Raw genomic sequence first — 22,289 nt, 5'->3', positions numbered from 1 at the left:
AATATTCAATCTGTTCGAACTAACCCAGTTTATTTTACCCCAAACTGCTAGGGAAACACATGGAAGACAATCTGAAGAAGCAAAAAAGCTTTGAGGGAGTGGTGAACAACCAAGACTCAGCACAGATGGACCTCAAAAATTAAGTTTATACAATAGTTTTGGTTGTTATCCATCAAACAAGTTTAGACAATGAATATCTTGCTTACACTATAAATGAATTCAATGTTTTTCCTTACACAGATGTATGCCAGTATCTTTTTATTCATTTATATGGGAGTGAATCAGTGCAACTTCAGAACGCTCGTAACTGTGCCTGTATGCGTGTGTGGCATGAGTGGGACTCAAAGTTCCTGGGATTAGTTGCAGTAAGGCAGATGGAGCACAGATAACATTCTGTGAGGGTCTGGCACTGCCATTTATCTCTGTTGTATTACCAGTTTGATCTTGAGAACATAGTTGATTAGTTGCCAATTAATTACATCTCATTAATACATTTATGAACTACTGCATCGCAATTGTGGTTCAAACTATTTGAACTGAGCAGTTTCTCCCTGAGACACAATAAGAGCCAGTCTCAGCTTTTGTCATGTGGTATCCAATAAGCCAAATCCTGGTATTTTATCACCATCTGCTGGAGATGAAATGCCATTCACTTAAAAATATGAATTTAATTTCAGCTTTAAGACTTTTGACTTCACGGACAAAAGATTACGTAGCTGTCTATAAGGATTCATAGAATCATAGAATTACTCAGGTTAGAAAAGTCGTTAAAGATCATCAAGTCCAACTGCAGCCTAACTGTAGTACCCTAACTCTAACAACCCTCTGCTAAATCTTATCTCTGAGCACCACATCTACATGGCTCTTAAACACATCCAGGGACGACGACTCAAGTACCGCCTTGGGGAGCTTATTTCAGTGTTTAACTACCCTTTCTGTAAGAAAGTGTTTCCTAATGTCCAACCTAAACTTACCCCAGCACAACTTGAGGCCATTTCCCCTCGTCCTGTCACCTGTCACCAATGAGAAGAGACCTGCCCCGCTCTCACTGTAAGCATCTTTCAGATACTGGAAAAGAGCAATAAGGTCTCCCCTCAGCCTCCTGGGCAGAGCAACCCAAAAGGGCAGAGGTCTAGATTACTGATGAAGTCAGGAGGGGGGCAGCAAAACTGCCTTCTTGGACTTCTGAAGGGCAGACTGAACTGTTCAGGACCCTGATAGGGAGGGTCCTTTTGGATTTGCTCCTGGAGGGGGTCCAGGAAGGCTGGTCGCTCCTCAAGAAGGAAGTCTTAAAGGTGCAGGAGCAGGATGTCCCCTGTGCTGCAAGGTGAGCTGGTGGGGAAGAGGATCAGTGTGGATGAACAGGGAACTTTTCCTGAGGCTCTTGAAGAAACAGACTATCTGCCTCCTATAGAAAAAGGGGTGGGTAACTCAGGAAGAGTACAAAGAAGTTGTTAGGATATGAGGGGAGAAAATAAGAACGACAAAAGCCCAGCTTGAACTCAACTTGGCTACTGAGTAAAAGAGAACAAACAACTTTTTTACATATATATTAAGAGTAAAAGGAGGACTAAGGAGAATCTCCATCCTTTACTGGATGCAGCAGGGAATGTGACTACTGAGGAAGGAAAGGATAGGAAGGATAAGGAAAAGGCTGAGGTTCTCAGTGTCTTCTTTACATCTGTCCTTAAAAGTCAGATTGACTGTCCTCAGGGTACTTTACCCCCTGGCCTGGAACTCTGGGATAGGGAGCAGAATAAACTCCACACAATTCAGGTGGCGATAAAAAACAAAAAAAGAAGAAAACTCCTGACTCAGCAAAAGCACGTGAGAGTCCAACTGAGCTCAAGCTTACAAGATGCAAGATAGGGTTGCCCTGTGCCTTTCAGACATGGTTTACTCTCAGAGGTCTATAGTAAATTGGCAATGTGAGACGAGCTCTTGCCTAATTAGCAGATTTCTCCTTGTGCCTCAGTGTATGTACACCAGAGAGAGTTTGGCCAACTTCCACTAATTTGCAACATCTCAAGCTTTCCTTTTTTCTTTCCAGATCAGCAGGGCCAGCTGGAAGAGCACCTGCCAAGTGGAAGAATTCACTTGCAAAAGTTCAGATCCAAAATGAGACCTGGGACTGGGGCAGTTCTGCACCAGTGCCTTAACAATTCTCACACCTGGCTTCTTGCTAAATCTAAGAGGTGAATTAGGCAAATATTTCTTCCATTATGTTCCCCCCTCCCCCACCCATTTACAATAAAAAACAAAAACATTGGGCCAGCACCATGATTTTTAATAATCTTGCTTTCATAATTCCTATGCAAAACCACACTGCAATGCACAGGTTGGTCACTCCATCTGGTAGCAGGCACCAGGGATTTTTATACGTTGCATGCTTTATGCTCTCAGAAGTCTGAAAGGCAGCACCACCCTTTGCTAAGAACTCGACTGCTGCAAAGTTGGCAGCGATGTGTGCAGCACTAGGAGCTTCACAGAGGGTGGTTCTGGCGGACAGCTGAAGACCAGCCTAAGAGCAGAACTTGTCCAGAGTTTGAGCCATATCAGGGGAAGGCTGGGTTGGGATTATGGAAAGGGTGGTGGGCAAGGAACAGGCTCCCCAGGGCAGTGGGCATGGCCCTATACTGCTTCCCCGCATCACAAAGAACACAGTTGCAGATTAACAATTATTGCATTCAATTGGCAGAGGAATTCCCTATAAACAGAGACTTAATCTCAGCCTCTGTGAGCTGTCCCTTCTCACCCCTCCAAAGCTTACACTCTCTTCATTCCATATTTCATTTTCTGTCGAAATGTGTCTTGAAATGTGTTTTATTTAAACATAATTATCACGTTAATCCTAAAGAAAATATGCCTAGACAAAAATTGCATAATCAGTCAACAATGATAAATAGTAATAAGGCATATTACTGATCGCATTAGTACAGTGTTACAAATTCAAATGAGCTAATTCCTTACAAGGAAGGATATACGAGGTGATGTTCAGGACCTAAAGGTGTATCTGCCGGTTCACTATATTCTTTTCTTTAGTCTTATTCATTTGTAATTTACATCACTTGCCATAGCTATGCCATTTTGCCATTGCTCTATAGGCAGATCTTCCCCTGAGCACCGAGGACTTAAGAAAGGTGTTAAATGTTAGGTATTTTTTATGTATGTTAGAGAAAGGCAGCGAATTACCACATGCTAATTTCAACCCATAGCCCAAGGAGGAAGTGCAAACATTTTCAGCCACCAGAAGGTTCTTCCTCTTAATGTGGCACAGGGCTCCAGATCTGCTCCTTATCTTCTCTGAGATGTATAAATGTCTGTGAAATGCAAGCAACAGGTTCCCTATTCCCTTCTGCTGACCTTCTTCTGTATTGAAGTTAACCCTATTGCTGTCACAATCCTTCCCTATTTTTACAGAAAGCTGGAAGACATTGAGAGGCACTGGCAGCAAGCAAGGGGTGATGGCATAGCAAAAGAGCATGCCCACAGAGAACAGGAATTGCTCCTATCAGTTCCACCGAGCTGATGAACAATGTTAACCAATGCATTCGATGGCGGAAGGTTTGATGCAGGCTCAGAAATCTCACCAGTAGAAGCTGCCAGCTTCTGCGCTATAGCTACGAAGACAAATTCTGTTTCATGTTAATGCTCTACCATATACTATGAGGTCAGTATTCTCTCAGTGTAATTTTAGAGCACGTCAGCATGTTTAATCAGACTGTTTTTGTTTTCTTTTAATTAAGCATTGCTTTTCAATTTCGTAGTTTTCTCAATGCAGGTTTTATTTGCTTCTAATTTCTTTGGCCGGTTTTATCTGAATTTAAACACCCTGGATTTCATCTTTCGCTTTCACAGCAACACCAACTTCCATTTCTAGGTACAGAAACAAGATACAAAATTCCCTCTGCACCTCACTACGCTCAGCTCATCAGCCGTACCTTAACTCAGAGCAAGGAATGGCTGCCTTGATGAAATCCTAACGCCTCATCTCTGGCCAGCAGAAATCTACCAGAGCAGAAGCACAATGTTAACGTAACACACGACACCATCCACCTTCGCGGCCACATCGACGCTGCTTGGACTGACTGGATTCACATGAGACGCGCGGTGCGCCATGGGAGTTGTAGTCTGCGCGCGCACCGGAAGTGATGGGGGCACTCGGGGGTGACGGTGGCGCGGCTACTTCCGGCAGCCGTCGCTCATGGAGGAGGCTCGGCAGCAGCGGAGCGGTTGAGGGGGGTTCTGTGGTGGCCGCTGCCGCCATGTTCGGCTGCCTGGTGGCGGGCAGGCTGGTGAGCGGGGCCCTCAGCCCGCTCGGGGAGGGGGGGTTTCCCGAGGGGCCGCGCCTCCTTGTCCTCACGGACAGTTCCGTTGTGGATCCTGTCCTTTCTGCTAACTCGGAGCTCGGGCTCCTCAGAGAAAAGCTGGCTGCTTTAAAGAGCCATTTTAATGCTACAGCTTGCCTTGGCTGCAGGGTGTTGTATCTGGGGGTGAAGAGGAGGAGGTTATCTGTCTCTGGCGTCCCCGTGCCGCCTGTCTGAAGGTTTATTGTGTTTCCTGTGTGAACAGGTTGCCGTGCTCCTGGGGTTGTACCAGCCAGGTGGTCAACAGCCACTGCTTATAGACTTGGCAACCTCTTCTGCACCCCATTAACCTCCTACGCACGTGGGGAGTGAAGGTATTCTCCTCTTATAGTGCTGGGTAGGAGATACTTCCAGAGTAGGTAGAAAACTGTTGTGCCTTTCCAGTGATATTTATTGCAGCTGTTCTGCTTTGTTTGACTTTCACCTGGGCTGTTTGCTGTTTAGGTTAGTACGTACCTCACTTATTGTTATGTCTGACCATAGGTATGTTTCTGTAAAGGGCTATTTATAGTTGGCCATAAATGGAACGCGTTAACAAAGGCTTTATTCTCTGTAGGTACAAGCAGCTCCCCAGCAAGTGGCTGAAGACAAATTTGTCTTTGACTTACCGGACTATGAAAACATCAACCATGTAGTGGTCTTCATGCTGGGAACTGTACCATTTCCTGAAGGAATGGGAGGATCCGTCTACTTCTGTTACCCAGACCAGAGTGGGATGGCAGTTTGGCAGCTGCTGGGGTTTGTTACTAACGAGAAGCCAAGTGCAATCTTTAAAATTTCTGGTTTGAAATCTGGTAAGTACAGCACAAAGTAGCAGTCAGCAAAATGAGCATGTTACTGTGTGTGTGTATGAGGGAGTAAATGTCAGAAGGTGTTTTTCTTTTATAAAGGTGATTCTCTGTATTCAGGTAATTCATAGCAGATGAGTAACTAGAAGCATTCAGTCCCTTTTGTGAAAAGTCTGCTTGTACCTTATATGTCCTTAATCAACTTTCTCACCCTTCTTATCTCATATACAGTGTCAATCTGGAAATTCAGTTCAACGGGTTTGACATGTTTTCCACTGCTTCCACAGAATCTGATTGAGTCTATATTTTCCTTGGTGCTGTTTTCATGTGTTCAGCTAGACAATGCTGCAGTATTTCTTCTTGCTCCAGCTGTCTGGCTGTTGTAGTTTTTGCATCACAGAGAAAGGTTTTGCAGTAAGCAAAGTGTAGCACAGTGACTTCAGAGAGCTCGCTGCCTCTGGTAGTGTGCACTACATAATGGGCCAGTAAGGAGTGGAAATCAGTCTTCCAAATGTTGTAGTGGTTTTGAGCTGACTCAGAGAAGGCTGATGCTACCTGAACTGCGTGTGTATATTTTCTGTTAATACATAACGACTTGGGCATTTTTTGTTGCATACATTGTAAAAACAAACCACCCCCCAAGACACAGCAACTAAGGCAATGTGCATCCATCAAGCAGCTTTAAAGCATTTCACTAATAAAGAATGAAGGTTTTTCTCTGTCAGTTTTTGCAGCATGCTCATCATGCTCCAAGGATTTCCTAATCTGTATGTATTTTCAGAGAGCTTTGTAGGTAAAGGTAGTTTCAGATGCTTTTGCAGAGCAGTACTTTTAACCGTATCTTTCAAGGAAGAAATCTTTACTTTCTTCTGAATTACATTTTTGCTTCTGTCTCAACAGTTCAGTCGCATCAGTGTGCAAGGGACTGTTCTTGAGGGTGAGCTTTGTGGCATGGGTGAATGTGTTATCCATGCCAGGTGGCGGTGCTGTACTTGCTCTGATCAGCTGTTCTGTTGTTGTCTACCGCGTATTTCAGACTGTAGGAGTCAGAACGAGCTGATGCTGTGATAAGGAGCCATGTTCAGTGAGGAAGGCTGAGACTGAAAAGGGGAAACAAAAGCGAGTGATTATAGAGAAAGGAATCAGGCATCACTGTCTTCTGAAATCTGTTTGACTTTCTCAGAGTAACTTTTGGAGCCTGCTGTTGAGCAGTATTAACACCTGCTGCTCTGTGGTGTGCTGGGTTGTCTTCAGCTTGTTCCGTTGTTGAATGTGGAACAAATTTCTGTTCCTTATTGTTTGTCAGTTCCCTTGTGAAGCAGTGATGGTAGCAGAGTTTCTTTCCTACTATGTGATAAAGGCCAGCATGCGTTACTTCTGTGGATGTAAGTAGTCAGCTGAAGTGGCATCAGATTTGAACACACCAGCTTTGGGAAAGTTTAATTGCACAGTTTGTAGCTCCTAAGTGTATTTAGTGTCTGGAATGCTGGTTTTGCAATGTAAGTTGCCTGTGTTGCATGTTTTAAGGAGTGGTTGAGCTGCTAGGAGTGTTAGGCACTCTGAACAGTGAGGGTCAAGGAAAATGGTGTTGCCCCAGGGTTTTTAGTTTGCTTCTTTTTTCTGTCCCCTGCTCACTTATTAAGGCCAGTGCTGGTGAACATAAGTGTTTCCAAGTTTGGTACCAGTAGTTTGTCAGGACTGAACTAAAGGGGAAATTGCTTTTGGGAAGTGCACTTCAATATGAAAAATTCATGTATCGAGTGGGAACTAAATCATTAACTTGGACTCTTTTTCTTGAGTAATAACAGGTGTTATTACTCAGGTAATCTTTCTTGAATAAGAGGTTTCCTGATCAGGTTCTGAAGGTGTCTCAGAAAAATGCCATGGTATCATCTAGAAGATTCCTGTAGGGTTCCTCTATAGCTGTAAGAAGCTGGTCAGGCTGTGCTTCTTAGTAGTCTTGGTAGTAACTTGTTAAGTCTAAAAGCAGACTTCTCTGTTCTTCTTCCTCCTAACTTTTAGTACTTTTAAAAAGCCATGTTAAAGTTTTGATAGAACAGTGCTTGTAAATGTAGTGGAACTGAGTCAGAAGGTACTTCAGATTTCAGTTATCTTATTGAGTTATCTCAAGATAGCATTTACAGATCTGCAGGATAGCTTTGTTCTCTGCTACTGGTAAGACACCAGAGAGGGCTACTGAAGCATCAGGACTTCTTTCATTGCATTTATTTGATTTTATTTAGGAAAAAAGTAAATCACCTTAGTAGCACCACAGCCCCCTGTAGAGGGTTGTATGATTAAAGCCACTTGTCCCTAGATGTTTGTCACTGTGCGCAGAGATTCTAGCTGAAGCTTAGGCAGGAATTGCTGGTTAATACTGAGTCAGAAGTGATGACAGGGGCTGTGATGATGCCTAAAGAGCAATATGTAATGTGGGGGTGTGTTTTCTGCTTAATGTATTGTTCTTTCTGTGGCTTTTGCAAAACCAGAGGCCTTTCTGCTCCATGGTTATTTCTTTCACCCTTGATGGTTTCCAGCTGTTCTGCTGATATTGGGGCTGTGCAGACTTGCTCAAGGGTAGCTTCAAATCAGAGTTATCTTGAAGGAACGTGGTCTGTTTTTTCATGCACAGATTCATAAGCACCACGTTAGAATGAGTGAGTCAAGCTGTTGTGCTGCTGTGTGTTTCCCGATTTTCTGTAATGTATGTGCTTGTGTGTACATGTACCAGTGTTTGGACTGTACTGTCTGATTTCAGTGATAGGGAGATGTGTTCCACACCTCCTACCTCATATAGAAGGAACACTGGAATCTCACTAGCACTATCTTCAAACATATATCAGGTCTAACATGTGCTGTTTGTGGTGCTTTCAGGGAAGGGAAGCCAGCACCCCTTTGGTGCCATGAACCTCCCACAGACACCAACGGTGGCCCAGATCGGCATCTCGGTGGAGCTGCTGGAGAACCTGGCACAGCAGACTCCTGTGGCAAATGCTGCTGTGTCATCGGTAGATTCATTCACAGAGGTATTTCATTTCAAATATCCTTTTCTCAGAAATCCTCTGTAGTTCTGAAGTTTTAAAAGTACAGGCTCTGAAGAACTAATTCAGAATACAAAACAAAGCTGTATGGGGCATGTTTTAGGGTTGTAACCAAGTTGTCATTAGATCATTTGGATGTATAGTTTGAAAACTTGAAATGACTTTTCCTTACGCTATAAGGCTGTCTTCTGAAAGTGATCAGATTTTGTATTGTATTCAGCCAATGTATTCTGTCATACCCATGTCACTGGTACAAAAAGTAGGTGAGTCTTCCATATAGAAGCAGCTACAGTGAAATGCACGTAAGACAGCGAATCTTTGCTGATTTCTAGATGCTGGAATTTAACTACACAGAATTCTGCAAGAATGGTCAAAAATTACACAAAAGTTAAGGTATACATGGGCTGGATTAACATAAATATCTAGGTATACCACTGCCTCATAAGAAATCCTTCTGATGTAGTTCTGCAGCATGATAAAATCATGCCTTCTCCCACAGAAATGTGTTTTGTTTTGTTGTTGTTTGATCCTGAGGAACAGGTTTTTTCTGTTTGTATGAAACAGGAACACAACCTGCAGTATTGGCCACTTTTTACCTAACGTGTCTGTTAGTCTCACCCCGGCAGTTAGTTCACATGTAACAGCAGCTCAAGGCAAACTAGATCTGAAAAGTGAGTCTTAATTTCTCTAAAACTGATGGCTCTTACGTTATCTTTTAAGATTTCAGGAGCTGAAGAGGCTTTTCTTGAGACTTTTTCTTCTTGCTCACTTTTCCTACAGATATTTGCTGAGGTAGACTGGTAATTGAACAGTAAACCTGATCATGAAGCTGATGTCTTCTGACAGTTTATATAGATAATATCTTCACATAGGTAAATGTCTCCTTTGGAGGAAGTTAGTAGTTGACTAAAGCTATTCTTCTATATAAGAACTAAATGAGATTTTTGAGGCTGGGGAATTTAGAGGTTAATGACATCGAAGTAGTATTTCTGACTCCTTTGGTTCCTATAATAGTTAAGTCATAGGATGATAAGGTGCATTTGAGGTTTGTTGCATTTCAAGTGTTGTATTTTTCTGGCAACAATATTTAAATAAGAAAAATCAGCTCGTTACTGCATAACATTTGTATTAAATGTTATTCTAACTAGGTGGGTTTTCCTTTTTAAAAAGGAGTAGGATGGTAACTGTAGTTTTAAGATAAACTGTGGCATCGTTCTTCCACCACATCTTTACAAAGGTTTATGAAGCTTTATGTTATATTTATATGTGACTTTGTACCTAGAGAAAATTATCATATCAATAAAGAAAATGGGAAGAAGTGAGACAGTAGCACGCTTCTGTGTTAGAGAGGTGAGGATGAGAGTGGGCTACTTGATTCTCAGACATCAGCTCTTCCAATCCGTTTGTGTCAGAGCAGGTGGAGGGGAGCTTTGGAGCAATTGCAAACAGTTTTGGGGCCTCAGCATGAGAAGTCCAGAGGAGGGCCATGAAAATGATAGAGAGCTGGAGCACCTCCTCTGTGAAGACAGCTGGGTTTGTTCAGCCTGGAGAACAGAAGGCTTTGCATAGGGCCTTATTGTGGCCTTTCAGTATATAAAATGAATTTTTAAGAGTCTTTTTGCCTGTACTGAAAATGGTTTTAAACTGAAAGAGGGTAGGTTTAGATCAGAAATTGGGAAGAACTTCTTCCCAATAGGAGTGGTGAGATACATCCACAGCTTCTGTGAGCAGCCTATTATTGAAAGTGTTCCAAGTTGGGTTGGACAGGACTTGGAGCAACTAGAACTCATGAAAGACATCCGTGCCCATGGCACAGGCATTGAACTAGGTGATCTTCAGAGGTTCCTTCCAACCCAAACTATTGTATGATTCTCTTATTGCTCCAGATTCTGTTTTACTCTGTCATTTTACTGTCTCTGGTCATAATTTGTTCCCCCACAAAAACAACATATTTTTCTCCTACAGCAAGTAGGAGAAAGAGGAAAGTATCATAGACTACATAGCTGAAGGAAATTTCCCTTCAGGGGAAGGGACACAAGTGAAGATATGAAAATGTCTTCTAAACAGCAGGTGGATCTGAGGGCAAAACTAAGAGTTAGGATCGTATGATCTCCCCTTGCTCTAATGCTTGTACTTTCCCACTGGATTCTAGATGGCAGTGCTATTTTTATTTCACATAGGAGTTGTATATCTGCTGAAATATTGCACAACAAACCATATTTAACAAAGTACTTACTGAGTATCTTTCTTTTGTTTCAGTTCACCCAGAAAATGTTGGATAACTTCTATAACTTTGCATCCTCGTTTGCTGTTACTCAGGCACAGATGACACCAAACCCCTCTGAAGCTTTTATTCCTGCAAATGTCGTTCTGAAATGGTAATGGAAATGATCTTTAGTAACTAGTGTGTATTTTTCCTAGGCACCAAAAACAGCTGTTTTCTAAGTATCAAGTGTTAAGCTCTTCCAGTGAGATGATGTAAAAATGCTGTTCTGGATCTAAGATGCTCTGTCTACTGCTTTTAAACTTGTCACCGTTTTCATGTAAATTTTATAGCCTTTGCCTTTTGGAAATGTCACCCTTCATACATGTTGGTTTGCAGTGCGTTGCTGACTGCAGGTTTTTGAGTAAAGGGAAAATGGAACCGTGATGCCTGTCAGTTTGTTGTTACGAGTTGTTTTTATGCTTGTAGCCTTCATAGACGTAGTGCCATCAGGGTTATGTTGCTTAGGGAGGTGGGAGGGATGGAGAAGTAATGTTCCAGGTTTATGTGGTTTTGCCATCAGCACAAAACAGTCTTCCTGAGAGTTGTTTTCCAGCAGCTGGCTGAAAAGAGAATTCCTATCCAGGATGGTTCTAGTCTGGAGATGAACTGTGGGCAGTGCTTCAGAATGTCTTTAAAATTCTTTCCTACAGTTTGTAAGCTTTTACTTCAATATTTATTGACGTAAGCCCGTCTTAAAACAGTATTTTGGGCTGTCTGGATAGTTGAGGTCAGCATGAGTAGGTGAGCAGTTAACATAAGCAACATGTTTCCTCTGGAAATGTAATTTGATGCAGATTTCTTCTAAATAGAAGGTAACTGTAAGAATCCCACAGGTGGGGGGTCTCCAGTAGGAAACCAAAGGGAAGGCAGGCTGAAAAAGCAGGGTAATGTCTGGCTGCTCCCTGAGTAATGCTGAATTTGCTTTTGTTCTAAACAGTAAAGTGAAGTGAGGTGTCACTCTAATAAAGCAAACACATTTCTGCATGTAAATTTGTTAAACTGATTACAGCCAAAAAGAAAAATGTTTCATTTCATCTGTTTGTGAGTCACTATAATGTATTTTGTTATAGCTTCTACGACAGTATCTGAGGTCTCTGCATTGGGCTGGCTGCAGTGGAAATGCACTTGGTTTAGAATGACATTAATTAATAAGCCTTTCTTTTTCCTTTTAATATGAGTAGGATCATAATAAAGCCTTTCAAAATCTCTCCTTTAATTGGAATTAGCCTAGAAATTTCCAGATGTAGCGGTTTTTTGTTGTCTTTGTTTCAGCAGTAGTAGCTTGTGTTACCTTACAGCTCGTGTTTATGCTGATCTGAAGGGCTTTCCAGGCTCAGAGTCTGCAAGTTGAGAAAGCCATGCAAACTGTACTTCCTCTGGTTCTGGTTTTGCTTTTTTTTTTTTTCCCCTGCTGTTCTGGATCTGTAATGGATTCCAACATTGTTTGCACTCCTTTGCTGGTTAGGAAAGTGAAATTAGGATGATGCGTTGGCACGCTTCATTCTACACTGTTAATTACTTAATTAGATTTTGCTAAAATGTGACTATGGATAATGAGTGTGGAAGTTAGAATTATTTGGGGAGATGAAAAAATAATGTGGACTAATTTCTCAGGATTCCTATTGGAGTTTATGTATTTACTTATTTTTCTGTAGGTATGAGAACTTCCAGAGACGCCTGACACAGAATCCTCTCTTCTGGAAAACATAAGCTTGAATCACGTCACTTGAAGTGCTCCTTGATCTGGAATATATAGCGAATAACTTGGCGGACGAACCTTGAGGCAGAAGAAAACGATTAGTCTGAATAGACCAACCTGTAACTTTTATATTACTCAAATTATTTAAAATTAAAATCTGTGAAACCTACTTGCTTATGTGGGGTTTCTTTTAATGGAAATACTTGACTACAGCAAAAGTCAGTGATGCGTGCGTAGAAAGACTCCCCTGAAGCTGTGTTTAAAATGGAAGGAACTACAAGATGAAAAATGACGAAGTAGTTTCATACTTGTGTGAAGTTTAGAGGTGGTGTTTGACTGTAAGTAAAATTGATGCCTCTTCTCTCTTAGTCTTGCTGCGGTGGATGATGGGGAAACAGAATACGGTGGTGTTTTTCTTGCTGGTCCTTGTGCTTTAAATGCTTTTAATTCACGGACAGCTCAGATTCCTGTCCCCAGCTCGTATGGATTAGTACACCTCCGTCCCTTTGTCTGGAAGGTGCTATGGAGCTTAATCTCAGGTATCTGACTTGAACTTTCCCTATGTGGAAGTGTAGCTTAGAGTAGTCCCTGGGAACTTGAAACAGCTGTTGGGGGCATACTTGGACTTATAGGTTTGTACTTTGCAGCCTAGAGCTGTGAGGTGACTGGTCATTGACAGGGCAGGTACTTGGTGAATTTCGTCCCCATCCAGCTTTCTCTATTCGTGGCACAAAGAGGGAGAAAAATGCTTCTTGGTATGTAGAGGGTTTTTTTTCATGTGAGAATAATGGGTTACATCAAGATGTTTTAAGTCATTTCAGGGATCTGTGAGGTACCTTTGCAGTGTTTGAGGGGAATTTATTGGTGCCTACGTAGAGAAGCTGATTGATGTGAACTGAAGCTTGTCTTGATCCTATGAGCCTCTCCATAGAACTTGTCTGTTCTCGGAACTTAGAACAGAGCGTCTCCATCAAAACAAGGAATGTTGTTTCTGAGTGATGCTGGGGGTGGGGGGGGGAGTTGTGTTGGGTGAAGCTGCTGTCCTTTGTTTAGTATGAGAGAGCATCTTCTCTTCAGTATAATATTTAATGTTCCAGACAGCACGATGTCCCTAGTGCTACTGCAGTGAAGAAGAAGGTTTGTTTCCAAGCACCCTGGTCTGTTGTAGAAGTTTGTTTCAATTAGGCCTGCCATCGCTACACCCTATTCTCCTACATATAATGTTGGTGAAGCCATATAAGAAGGAATTGGTGACAAAGCAGAACAACTTTCTGGTAATTCCTCCACCCCTACGTCAATGTGTGAGGGAGATGCTGGTGTTTGAATGCATTCAAAATGCTCGGGTTCAAATGGTGGTGGCTGGGGATAGTCCTGATTCCTTAGGAGGGGTTCCAGGTGTTAGCTTTCTGTCTATCATCCCATTCTGTGCTGCTGTCATGTTCCATTTCCTCAAGAAGAAGCCACTCTAAAGCTCTCTCTGGGGAAATAGGCAGCATTGTTGGGCTGGAGCTCACAACCTTGTTCCGGGCATGATGAGTTTTGTATCCTACAGAAGAAGGGAATACCAAACAGCACTCATTTCCTGCATCATACAAACAACCTTCTCATTTGTTCTTTTACTTGGGAGAAAGATAAAACATGCTCCTTCACTACCAGATGTTGTAGCCAAGTTTGGCACAGTCCTGGGAACATCACTGAGCACCACATGGGCTGAATCTCAGCAGGTTGTGGTTCATTTCAGCCTGTAGCCCAAGGGGACTTTGGGGATGATGAGGCAGCTCCCCAAAATAGTCAGTTCAAGGCAAAGCCTACCAAAGCTCCTGGCAGGGAAAGGGAGCATCCGTCTTCTGACCACAAGTGACAGTGGGGACAGTTGTGACCTAAGGGTTGGTACTGCCCAGCCCTGTTCCCCCTGACTGCTTGGTGGTGCCTGCTGCTCTCCTGCATGCTTTTCTCTTGCACTGCTATGCTACATGAAGAAGAGAGGCAGTAGGAGAGCACTGGATGACTCCTCAGGGTGTTCAGAATAGGTCAAGGAAGAAACATCTTTGAATTTTCAGGTCCAGGTGTTAACCTAGAGGGCGAGTATGACAGACATGTCTTCATTTTTCTGGCCACGGAGAGGTGACTGGAAGGCATCTGAAAGAGCCTTGTTTCCGACGCTGATGTCTCTCACAACCAAAGGTAAGAGCATCTGGAATGTTTTCATGATACTCTCAATGCCTATTCAGTGGTAGGAAAGGATTGTCCTGCTCAGTTCTGTGAAGTTCTTGTACACTGTGAAGTACTGTGTACAATCTGGGGCATCTAGTAATAATAAAAGCAATAAGGGACATCTAGTATTAGATATGCAGGGGGGTTGGAGCTCTGATGATCCTTGAGGTCCCTTCCAAACAAATCCATTCTGTGATCAAACTATTAGAAAGCACTGAAAAGAGGGCTACAGAGGTGGGGAAGGGCTTGGAGGGGAAAGATGTCTGGGAAGCAACAGGACCTGAGGGATGGCATGGAGCTGTGTCAGGGGAAGGGTGAGGGGGTTACTGCCCCAGAGGGCAGCGGGCATGGAACAGGCTGCCCATGGCAATGGGCCTTGGAGTTGGACTCAGTGATCCTTGTGGTTCCCTTCCAATTTGGGATATTCTGTGATTCAAAGTACAATAATTAGTTTAGGAATGTGCTGCGTGGTGGTAAGCTTGGTGACACCAAGCATGATGTTCTTTTGTTTGCTCTGCAGACATCGTGCAGATTTGGGATCAGGTGTCTCTTGACGTTCAGCGGCAGTTGGCACTGAGCAAGGTGATCTTCGTGCCTTGTGTTTCCTCTCATACTCGGGTAGTTTGGTAGCCTGACCCTGCCATAGTCATTAAAAACCATTAACATATCCAACTGCGCTTCTCTTCCTTTGCTATTTTCTTTTCCTGCTTTAAAATGCAGTTTACATGTGCACCACAAAGTAGATGTTTTTGAATATACACAGAAAAAGATAAGGTCTAGTATACCCTAATGATTGTTGCTTTCAGTTTCCATTCCACACTGCCAGAGGAGATCACCCAGCTCACCTGATCCTTTCAGGGTGCATTAGAGATCTCAGAAACCCTCTAATTGAAGGGTGCTTGCATTAATTTGACTTGAAATCCTCACCTGTTTTCCTTTCTCCTCTTCTTCTTTCTAGAGCGTTGAAATAGTTGGACTGGGGACTTTTGCTGTTCATAGACAAGAGCTACGCGTAGGAAGGAATGATTGCGTGCTCATTCACAGACCTGTATTTCGAATGTCCAACATCATCAGGAGCATTTTAGATCTTAGCTACGCTAAAAGAATCGTGCCTGGTGAGAAGATGGAGTAAAACTGTATTTCCTGTTGATAACACCTGCAGGGTTAAACCACAACATTGTTTTCTTCCTAGAATAAAAACACAGCATCGTATCATCACAGCTGAAAACCAGGATGTTCCTCAGAAACACTTGGCGTGTCTGACTGGTGTCTAGCAGTGGTTGCTGGGCCTAAACGTTGCCACATCAGCCCATAAATCTGTGCTACTTTTTGATTAGTCTGAACATTTCTCAGAGGGTCTGAGCAGCTTTTCTGTTTTCCTTAACTGTACGTGTTTGACAGAGCAGTGCTGCATCACTCAACCCCTCTGTGCCTGCACACTGAGTGGGGGTAGTTACAATGGCCTTATTACGGCACCTCAAGAAGCCCATTCTGTAACATGTAATTGTCCAAGGGCCTGAAGACTGCAGAAAGCTGATGGCAATTAAAGTCTTAGTTATATGTCCCTGTGCTCCTCTTGTGTTAATAGGTTCTATGCTAGCTGTCCCATTGGACTATGCCACAATTGCCCTGGAGACATCTCATTCCCTGGATGTTGTGGAGAACTGTATAAAAGAGACCGTGATGTATCTCTCTCGCTGTATCTCAAACGGACTGAATATCGACTTTGTTCTCAGGGACGTGGGTGTCCTTCTTATCAGGCAAAAGAAAGTCAAAATGAGGTTTTATGAACATTTTCTTCTCAGCCTGGACACAGCAGGGAACTTGAAGGAAATTATTATCAATGTAAGTCTTACACAGTGCAACTTACAGGATTTCCAACTGAATCTCAAGGGCCTGTTGCACTGGTGCCTCCTGGTGTGCCATGACTTATCCAGCCACTTGGCTTAGATGTAAATCACAACAGAGGAATTGCTCTTTGGATTTCTTCTTATATAGTTGGTTGTCTCGCTGAAATGTAAGATGTGAAACACAGCTGTATTGGACCAAACCAAGGCTCACAGAGCAGCTGAGATTGGAATGGATCTCTGGGTATCATCTTGTCCAAGTCCTTTGCTCAAGCAAGGCTGCTCAGACCAAGTTGCAGAGGACTATGTCCTGGTGGCTGTTAAATACTGATCTGTCTCTGAAGGCTGAGGGAAGAAGCAGCCTGTGCTCACCTCCGCTGACTTCTCCAGTAGTCAAGAGATTTGTTTTCTGGGTGAATCCATTGAGTGTCGCTCTCACAGAAAGCCTGGCAGTTGAAGTACCTCGAATCAACTGTCTGAAGTTGTATCTCTGGTGGATGTCAGGAGAGGCTAAAGTTAATGCAAAAGGACTTGCTGGAGAGCACTGCTGGAGGCAGCTGCTGCTTTTATCAGCTGAAAAGTTTGCTACCTTGGTTAGTAACATGTTAATTACCTTGGAATCATCTTATCTCTGTCCCTTTTGCAGAGGAAGAAAGGGACAATGAACTGGGTCATTTTCCAGGGAGAAACTGGAGTTTCTGATGTCTGTGCTGAACCTGATATCCTGTTCCCCAGGTGAGGCTGTTTCTGTTACCATTCACTGATGATATGAGAAGCCTCTCGCCTCACAATGGGCAGCACATTACTGGGGTTTTTCAGTTGCCCATGCATTTATTGAGAAAACTTTATTCACAGTACACTCCATGCTTAATGTTCCTTGGGTTGAATGATGTATGTCTTCACTTGAAGTAATACAGAGAAGTGATTTCTCAAACGTAGCCATAAATCATGTAAAATAAATGTTTTTTCTTTAGACAGAATCTGTGGAGCACAGAGAAGACGACAGGCAAATACTGGCAACTTCTTCAAGTTTCACCTGCTTTTTTTCTTCTTTCCTTTTGATGAGACTGCAAAAGGAAAGCCAATAGGAATGTTTATAGTGGGACAGGTCACCAGATGGAGCGATTAGGTTTTGCATTAATCTTCACTGTTAGCAAGCTGAGTCTAGTGAGACCTTTAGAATGCATGGACAAAGCCTTTCCTTCTGCACGCACTGGAGTCCCTTCCCACGTAACTTCATTTCCTACAAAGCATTCGAGGGCATTTCATTCTAAGTGGTAGACTGCAAAGTACTTGTAAGGTATCTCTACAGCAGGATGAGGTCACTCATGAGAGCTGCAGAGGGGATGTGGTGCCCTTCATGCATGTACAGCTGTTGCCTTCTTGTTTGCAGCCTGCAGTTTAAGACCGAACATGGAAAATTCCTCCTTAAATCCTTCCGTGAAAGACCTACCAAAACCTTGCAGAAGAAGACAACAAAGGATGTCTTTAAGGAAAAGATTAATGGAAAAGGTAATGTCAGAGCAAGATTCCTGGTAGAATTTGGTATATTCTCCTTTTGTTCTGATTTCAGGTGCTTCATGTGAATGCTAAAAGGCCCCGTGTAACACAGCACAACTGTGAAGTAACGCTGCTTCTCCAAGAGAGACTCTTAGGTCTCTCGCATCTCCCAACCAACCTTTCACAAAAGGGAAACAAAGCAATGGGGAAAAATATGTTGCCAGGAGGAATACTGTTCTGCAGGAAAAGAGTTGGACAAAGTCCCTGTGACCAAAACCCCCTAAGACTGGGGGAGATGGGGAAATTAACAGTCTCAGTGGTATTTATGACCTAAGAGTGTCCGTGTGTCCTTCTCATGCAAATCCTCACCAAGATGCTGTTCTGATGGTGATGTTGTTTCACACCCACAGGGATTCTTTCAGCTTTTCCTCATAGTAGTCCTCATAGTGTGAAAGTCAGGGCTGTCGACTTGAAGGATCGGCCAAGGGAGAAAATCAAGAGAAGTGAATCCCTCGTTAGGTGAGTCTGTGGAGGAAATGGTGGAGGGTAAAGCTGTGCCTTTGTATGTATGAGAGCAAGAGGTTTTCTTTGCATGTATGTGTGAAATCTGAAAGACTATGGCTCAAAAGGAGAGCAGCAGGATGTGAGTAGCAAACTTCTTTCAGACCTTTTGGAGCTACTTCATTTTACTTGAGTTGTCTTCCAGTGTATTCCGTTTAGTAACTGAGCGGGGAGAATTGTTCCAGAAGTTGAGGATTATTTTCCTATTCGTTTATTTGAATGAGCCTGCCCCTTTTGTTTTCTGAGAGTAATGTTCAATCTAACAACACTTTGTGAGAGGGAGGATGGGTCTCTGTGCCCTCTGAACCACTCCTTGAGCATGTCTCAGCTTTGTTCAACACTTCCAACTCTTCCCAAGCACCCACAGAGTGCAGAGGTAACTAACCATGAAGGAGCACGCTTGCTATAGTTGAAAAACATAATTCAAGTCAGCCCATGCTCCCCAGAACCACAGCACATCAATACCAGTAAGGCTTCCTGACCTTGGAGCCTGGAACCAGGGCATTACACAGCTCAGGGCTTTTGCCTTCACTTTTTGTTGGCGCAAGGCAAAAGACAACACAGTTCTACAGATCCCCCCTGTGTACCTGAAGCAGGTCCTCTGCTGTGAATATGAGCTATAAGCGAACTTGTCCTGGCTTCACTCAAAATGTTCCTGGTATGGATCTTTAGGAGGCTGGATGAAGATGAGGGAAGATTCTGTAAGGAACTGGATGGTAAACAATGCTTCAAGAAGAACCCACAACTGAGCCCCATGGTCCTGACCACTATATCAGAGCAACAGCAGTAAACTCTATGGAGTTCTGCATTTATAACGACAACTTCAACTGTAGAAACACTTAGTAAGATGATATTGATCCTTAACAAATTCAGTTGTCTTCACTGTTGAATTCAGTTGTATCTTTTGGGAACTTACCTGGCACAGCCCTGAGTTGTTTTCCAGAAGCCTCAAGGGAGACCCAAACTCTTGCTTGGTTTTCTTTAGATGTCCATTTGTGGAGAAGCAGCAATGAAGGCAGCTACCAAGGCTAAGGCTGAACTGCTGTAATGGAACATAGCAATCATTCTGCATGACCCATCAAATCCTCCTGTAGGATGTGGCAGATTTTGTTATGCAGATGGCAGATACCACATATAGCTGACAACATCACAGGTGGTAGTGGAAGAAGATGGAGGAGACAAATGGAGACTGGAGTAAAAGTTGTGACACGGTACTGAAAGCCGGGTGGTGGTGATTGCTCAGGTTTTCACACTACTGTGCAAGTGCCTGCCTGCTGTGGAAGTAAAATAATTAACACCTCACAGGCCTCTGGAGGCCTCAACTAATTAAGAACTGCATGTCAGCATGACCTAATGGCCTCTCTGAGTCAGTCAATTAATAAAAGAGCCAAGGGTATTTTTAATTAAAAATGAAAGAATAGGGGGGAAAAAACAAGGGGGAGGTTATTATGTAGAGTTCCCTTGTCTGATTGTCTGGAGCCTTCCTGTACACTGTAATCCTTGCTCCTTCTTGCATTTTTCTGTAGTCTTGCTATGTGACTTAGTGACAACTGAGACGGCAGATAGATAAAACTGCAATGGCCTCATTTTGGCAATTTGTACCAGCAGAGGAAGTCACTCTGCTGCTCTGCCTTACCTTCTACAGCTATAGTAACAAGCTGCTTCTGTTCTGACGAGGTCAGTACTGCCTTCATGTTATTCCACAACCCTGAGCTTTTTATTGTTGGGGTTTTAGGAAGCCAGACTAGATCAAGCAGGTGGGATTGTTAAGTCTCCCCAAGTTGCCTTGGCTCCAGTCTTGCAGGCTGCAACTGAACATATGTAATCATGTGTTTTAATTCAGCAGTGTGCATTAAAAGTGTCTCCTAGTGCACTAGCCCCTGTAGTTATAAGCCAGATCTTGTCTCTCTCTAAGCTTAGTCATTATGGCATGTGCTTCAGAACATCACCGTAAACTACTTTCCTCTTCTTTCCAACCTACTGTGGCTGAGCTTGCAGAACAGAAACTTGCAGAAAAAAGACTCCATCTCCCTTCACATTGTATCACATAAATATCTTTCAAAACAACTGTGGATTGCTCACTTCAACTACCATGCTGCTTTTTCTTGCTCTCCTGTAAGGAATACTGGTTATGGTGTGTTACTGAATTTCACTGGCTGCACAAGATTTGAAAATATGGTCTGTGGGATGCTTAGGGAAACAGGAAATATAAAACAATTCTAGGTGCTCATAGTCCTGTGCAACCTAACTCTGAAGTTAGACAAGCTCTTTAAACGACACTAAAGATGCTTGAGACGAACTGCAGTCATTTATGCTGCTAGCATCTACACCTCGTTACTCCCAAGCTACAAATACAGACAGAAGCTGGTACCCTCATTCAGAAGTACCCCTCCTGTTCTGACTGATATATACTGTCCCCATACAGTGGATATCTCCAGTTGGGTGAGAGATACTTTAAGTCTGTAGTACTTCTGTGTGACAAGGAGATCAATCTGACCAATGCTGCTCATAGCGGAAGCCTAAATCAGAGGCAGATGCTGTATACCGTAACCACCTGTACTTTAGAGGCGAGGTTTACAAAGTTTTTATTAGCTCTGACATTTGTTTGCTGTGTCCCAAGAGCGAGCAGCTCTATGACTCTGAAAGAAACTGAGTCCAGTCCCACTACAGGGAAGAAATGGTAAACACAGCAATAGTACTGACAGTGCACTTCAAAGAACAGAGAGCCCCCACCAAACGGGACCCAACCCTAAATCACATTCCAAAGGAAACCTCTTGGAACATTTTCCTGCATTTTAAAGAGAATAGTTGTCAGAATATTATGAGTTGATAAAGCTGAAGCCACCCCTAATTGTATTTAGGCCTTTATTTAAGTACCGCCTTTCCTTCCTCTCAAAAACAGAACAGCTAATTGGTAAGAACATACAACTTAGCTTAAAATATAACAAACAACCACAGTTGAAAAGTCACGACTGCTTTTGTGTCCTTTTTTACTTTCAACATTTGCAAACACTCGGTGCTACCAGTTTCCAACATTGTGTTCTGAATAGGGTTTAGCTCATCTGGAAAAAGCCTGAGCATTCCCACAGCCTTTTTGGAGTCCTCTCCAAGTCACTTCTCCACTCCTACTGCTTTTCACACTACCAGCCCCACACACGTGAGGTACACAGGCCCACACTACTGCTGCCACCTAAGTGCTAGTTCATGCTGTGCTAGCAGTTCAGATGAACTAGAGGTTAAAATCTCCAGCCTCACTTGTCATCTTTCCCCTCATCAGCTTATTTTGCTACAAAGCTATTACAGCTGTTCTCCAGGAATAATGTGAACTCTCTCTCTCTCTCTATACATATATATATATATATAGCCTGTTTTATATATACATATACACACACACACACACACATATATATATATATATATATATATATATATATAAAACAGACTAACACTTGCAAACTACTTGCCAGCTCCAGATCTCATTTTTCTGCCAATTTCTAAATACAAGCTAATAGAACTGGCTTAGTCAATACCATTTCTAGCTGAACAGGTAGGCCACCTACACAGAGAATGTATGAGCTTCCCAAACTGGAACGAAGAGGCAAATGCAATATCCTGAAAGATAAAAGCCAGATCAGTATATACTTGAAAAGTCAGTAGGAGACAGGACTATCTATCTCCTTAATTCAATCAAAAAGAGCACTAATATGTTGCCAAAGACTGTGCTTGTACGTATGCAATACCCTAACGTACTCTTTTCCATTAAAATGTTAGGGAAAAGGAAAAGAGAACAGTAGGAAAAAAGAGCCCTAAATAGTTAATCTTTAGTAAATACAATTAATAAGGAGTCCCACTGTTCACACAATTATTCTGCAACATCTTAGACCACTTACACAGCATACAAGCATTAACATTTCAATTATGCACACACAAATGTTTTATCCCTGGATAATATTCAATAGCTTCATTAAGTTTCTAGTCAGCATAGAAAAGGATGAATACAGCTTCA

General features: G+C 42.8%; 1 protein-coding gene across 2 annotated transcripts; it reads left to right on the top strand.

Annotated features, from left to right (window-relative positions):
• The first annotated feature begins 4,160 nt into the window (after nt 1-4,160).
• On the top strand, nt 4,161-12,330 carry HIKESHI (heat shock protein nuclear import factor hikeshi). 2 transcript variants are annotated; one of them, XM_072344634.1, is made up of 6 exons: nt 4,161-4,295; nt 4,573-4,681; nt 4,924-5,161; nt 8,030-8,181; nt 10,456-10,574; nt 12,118-12,330. In XM_072344634.1, the coding sequence occupies exons 3-6, from the start codon at nt 5,011-5,013 to the stop codon at nt 12,170-12,172; spliced, it is 477 nt and encodes a 158-aa protein (XP_072200735.1). In that variant the 5' UTR covers nt 4,161-4,295; nt 4,573-4,681; nt 4,924-5,010; the 3' UTR covers nt 12,173-12,330. The 2 variants fall into 2 exon arrangements, with proteins under 2 accessions (XP_072200735.1, XP_072200729.1); XM_072344628.1 differs by lacking the exon at nt 4,573-4,681 and having other exon boundaries at nt 4,163-4,295.
• The last annotated feature ends 9,959 nt before the right edge of the window (nt 12,331-22,289 follow it).

Source organism: Excalfactoria chinensis, chromosome 1 (genome assembly GCF_039878825.1).
Source record: "Excalfactoria chinensis isolate bCotChi1 chromosome 1, bCotChi1.hap2, whole genome shotgun sequence".
In the NCBI taxonomy this organism is placed as follows: domain Eukaryota; kingdom Metazoa; phylum Chordata; class Aves; order Galliformes; family Phasianidae; genus Excalfactoria; species Excalfactoria chinensis.
Note: the sequence above shows the minus strand (reverse complement) of the source record. Positions and strands in the feature narration are given on the sequence as shown.

Bases quoted from the DNA above. Each gene is read 5' to 3' on its own strand.
- HIKESHI (XM_072344628.1), top strand. From the start codon at position 4,266: ATGTTCGGCTGCCTGGTGGCGGGCAGGCTG. The intron at 5,162-8,029 runs GTAAGTACAGCA...TGGTGCTTTCAG, and splicing joins AATTTCTGGTTTGAAATCTG to GGAAGGGAAGCCAGCACCCC. The intron at 10,575-12,117 runs GTAATGGAAATG...ATTTTTCTGTAG, and splicing joins GCAAATGTCGTTCTGAAATG to GTATGAGAACTTCCAGAGAC.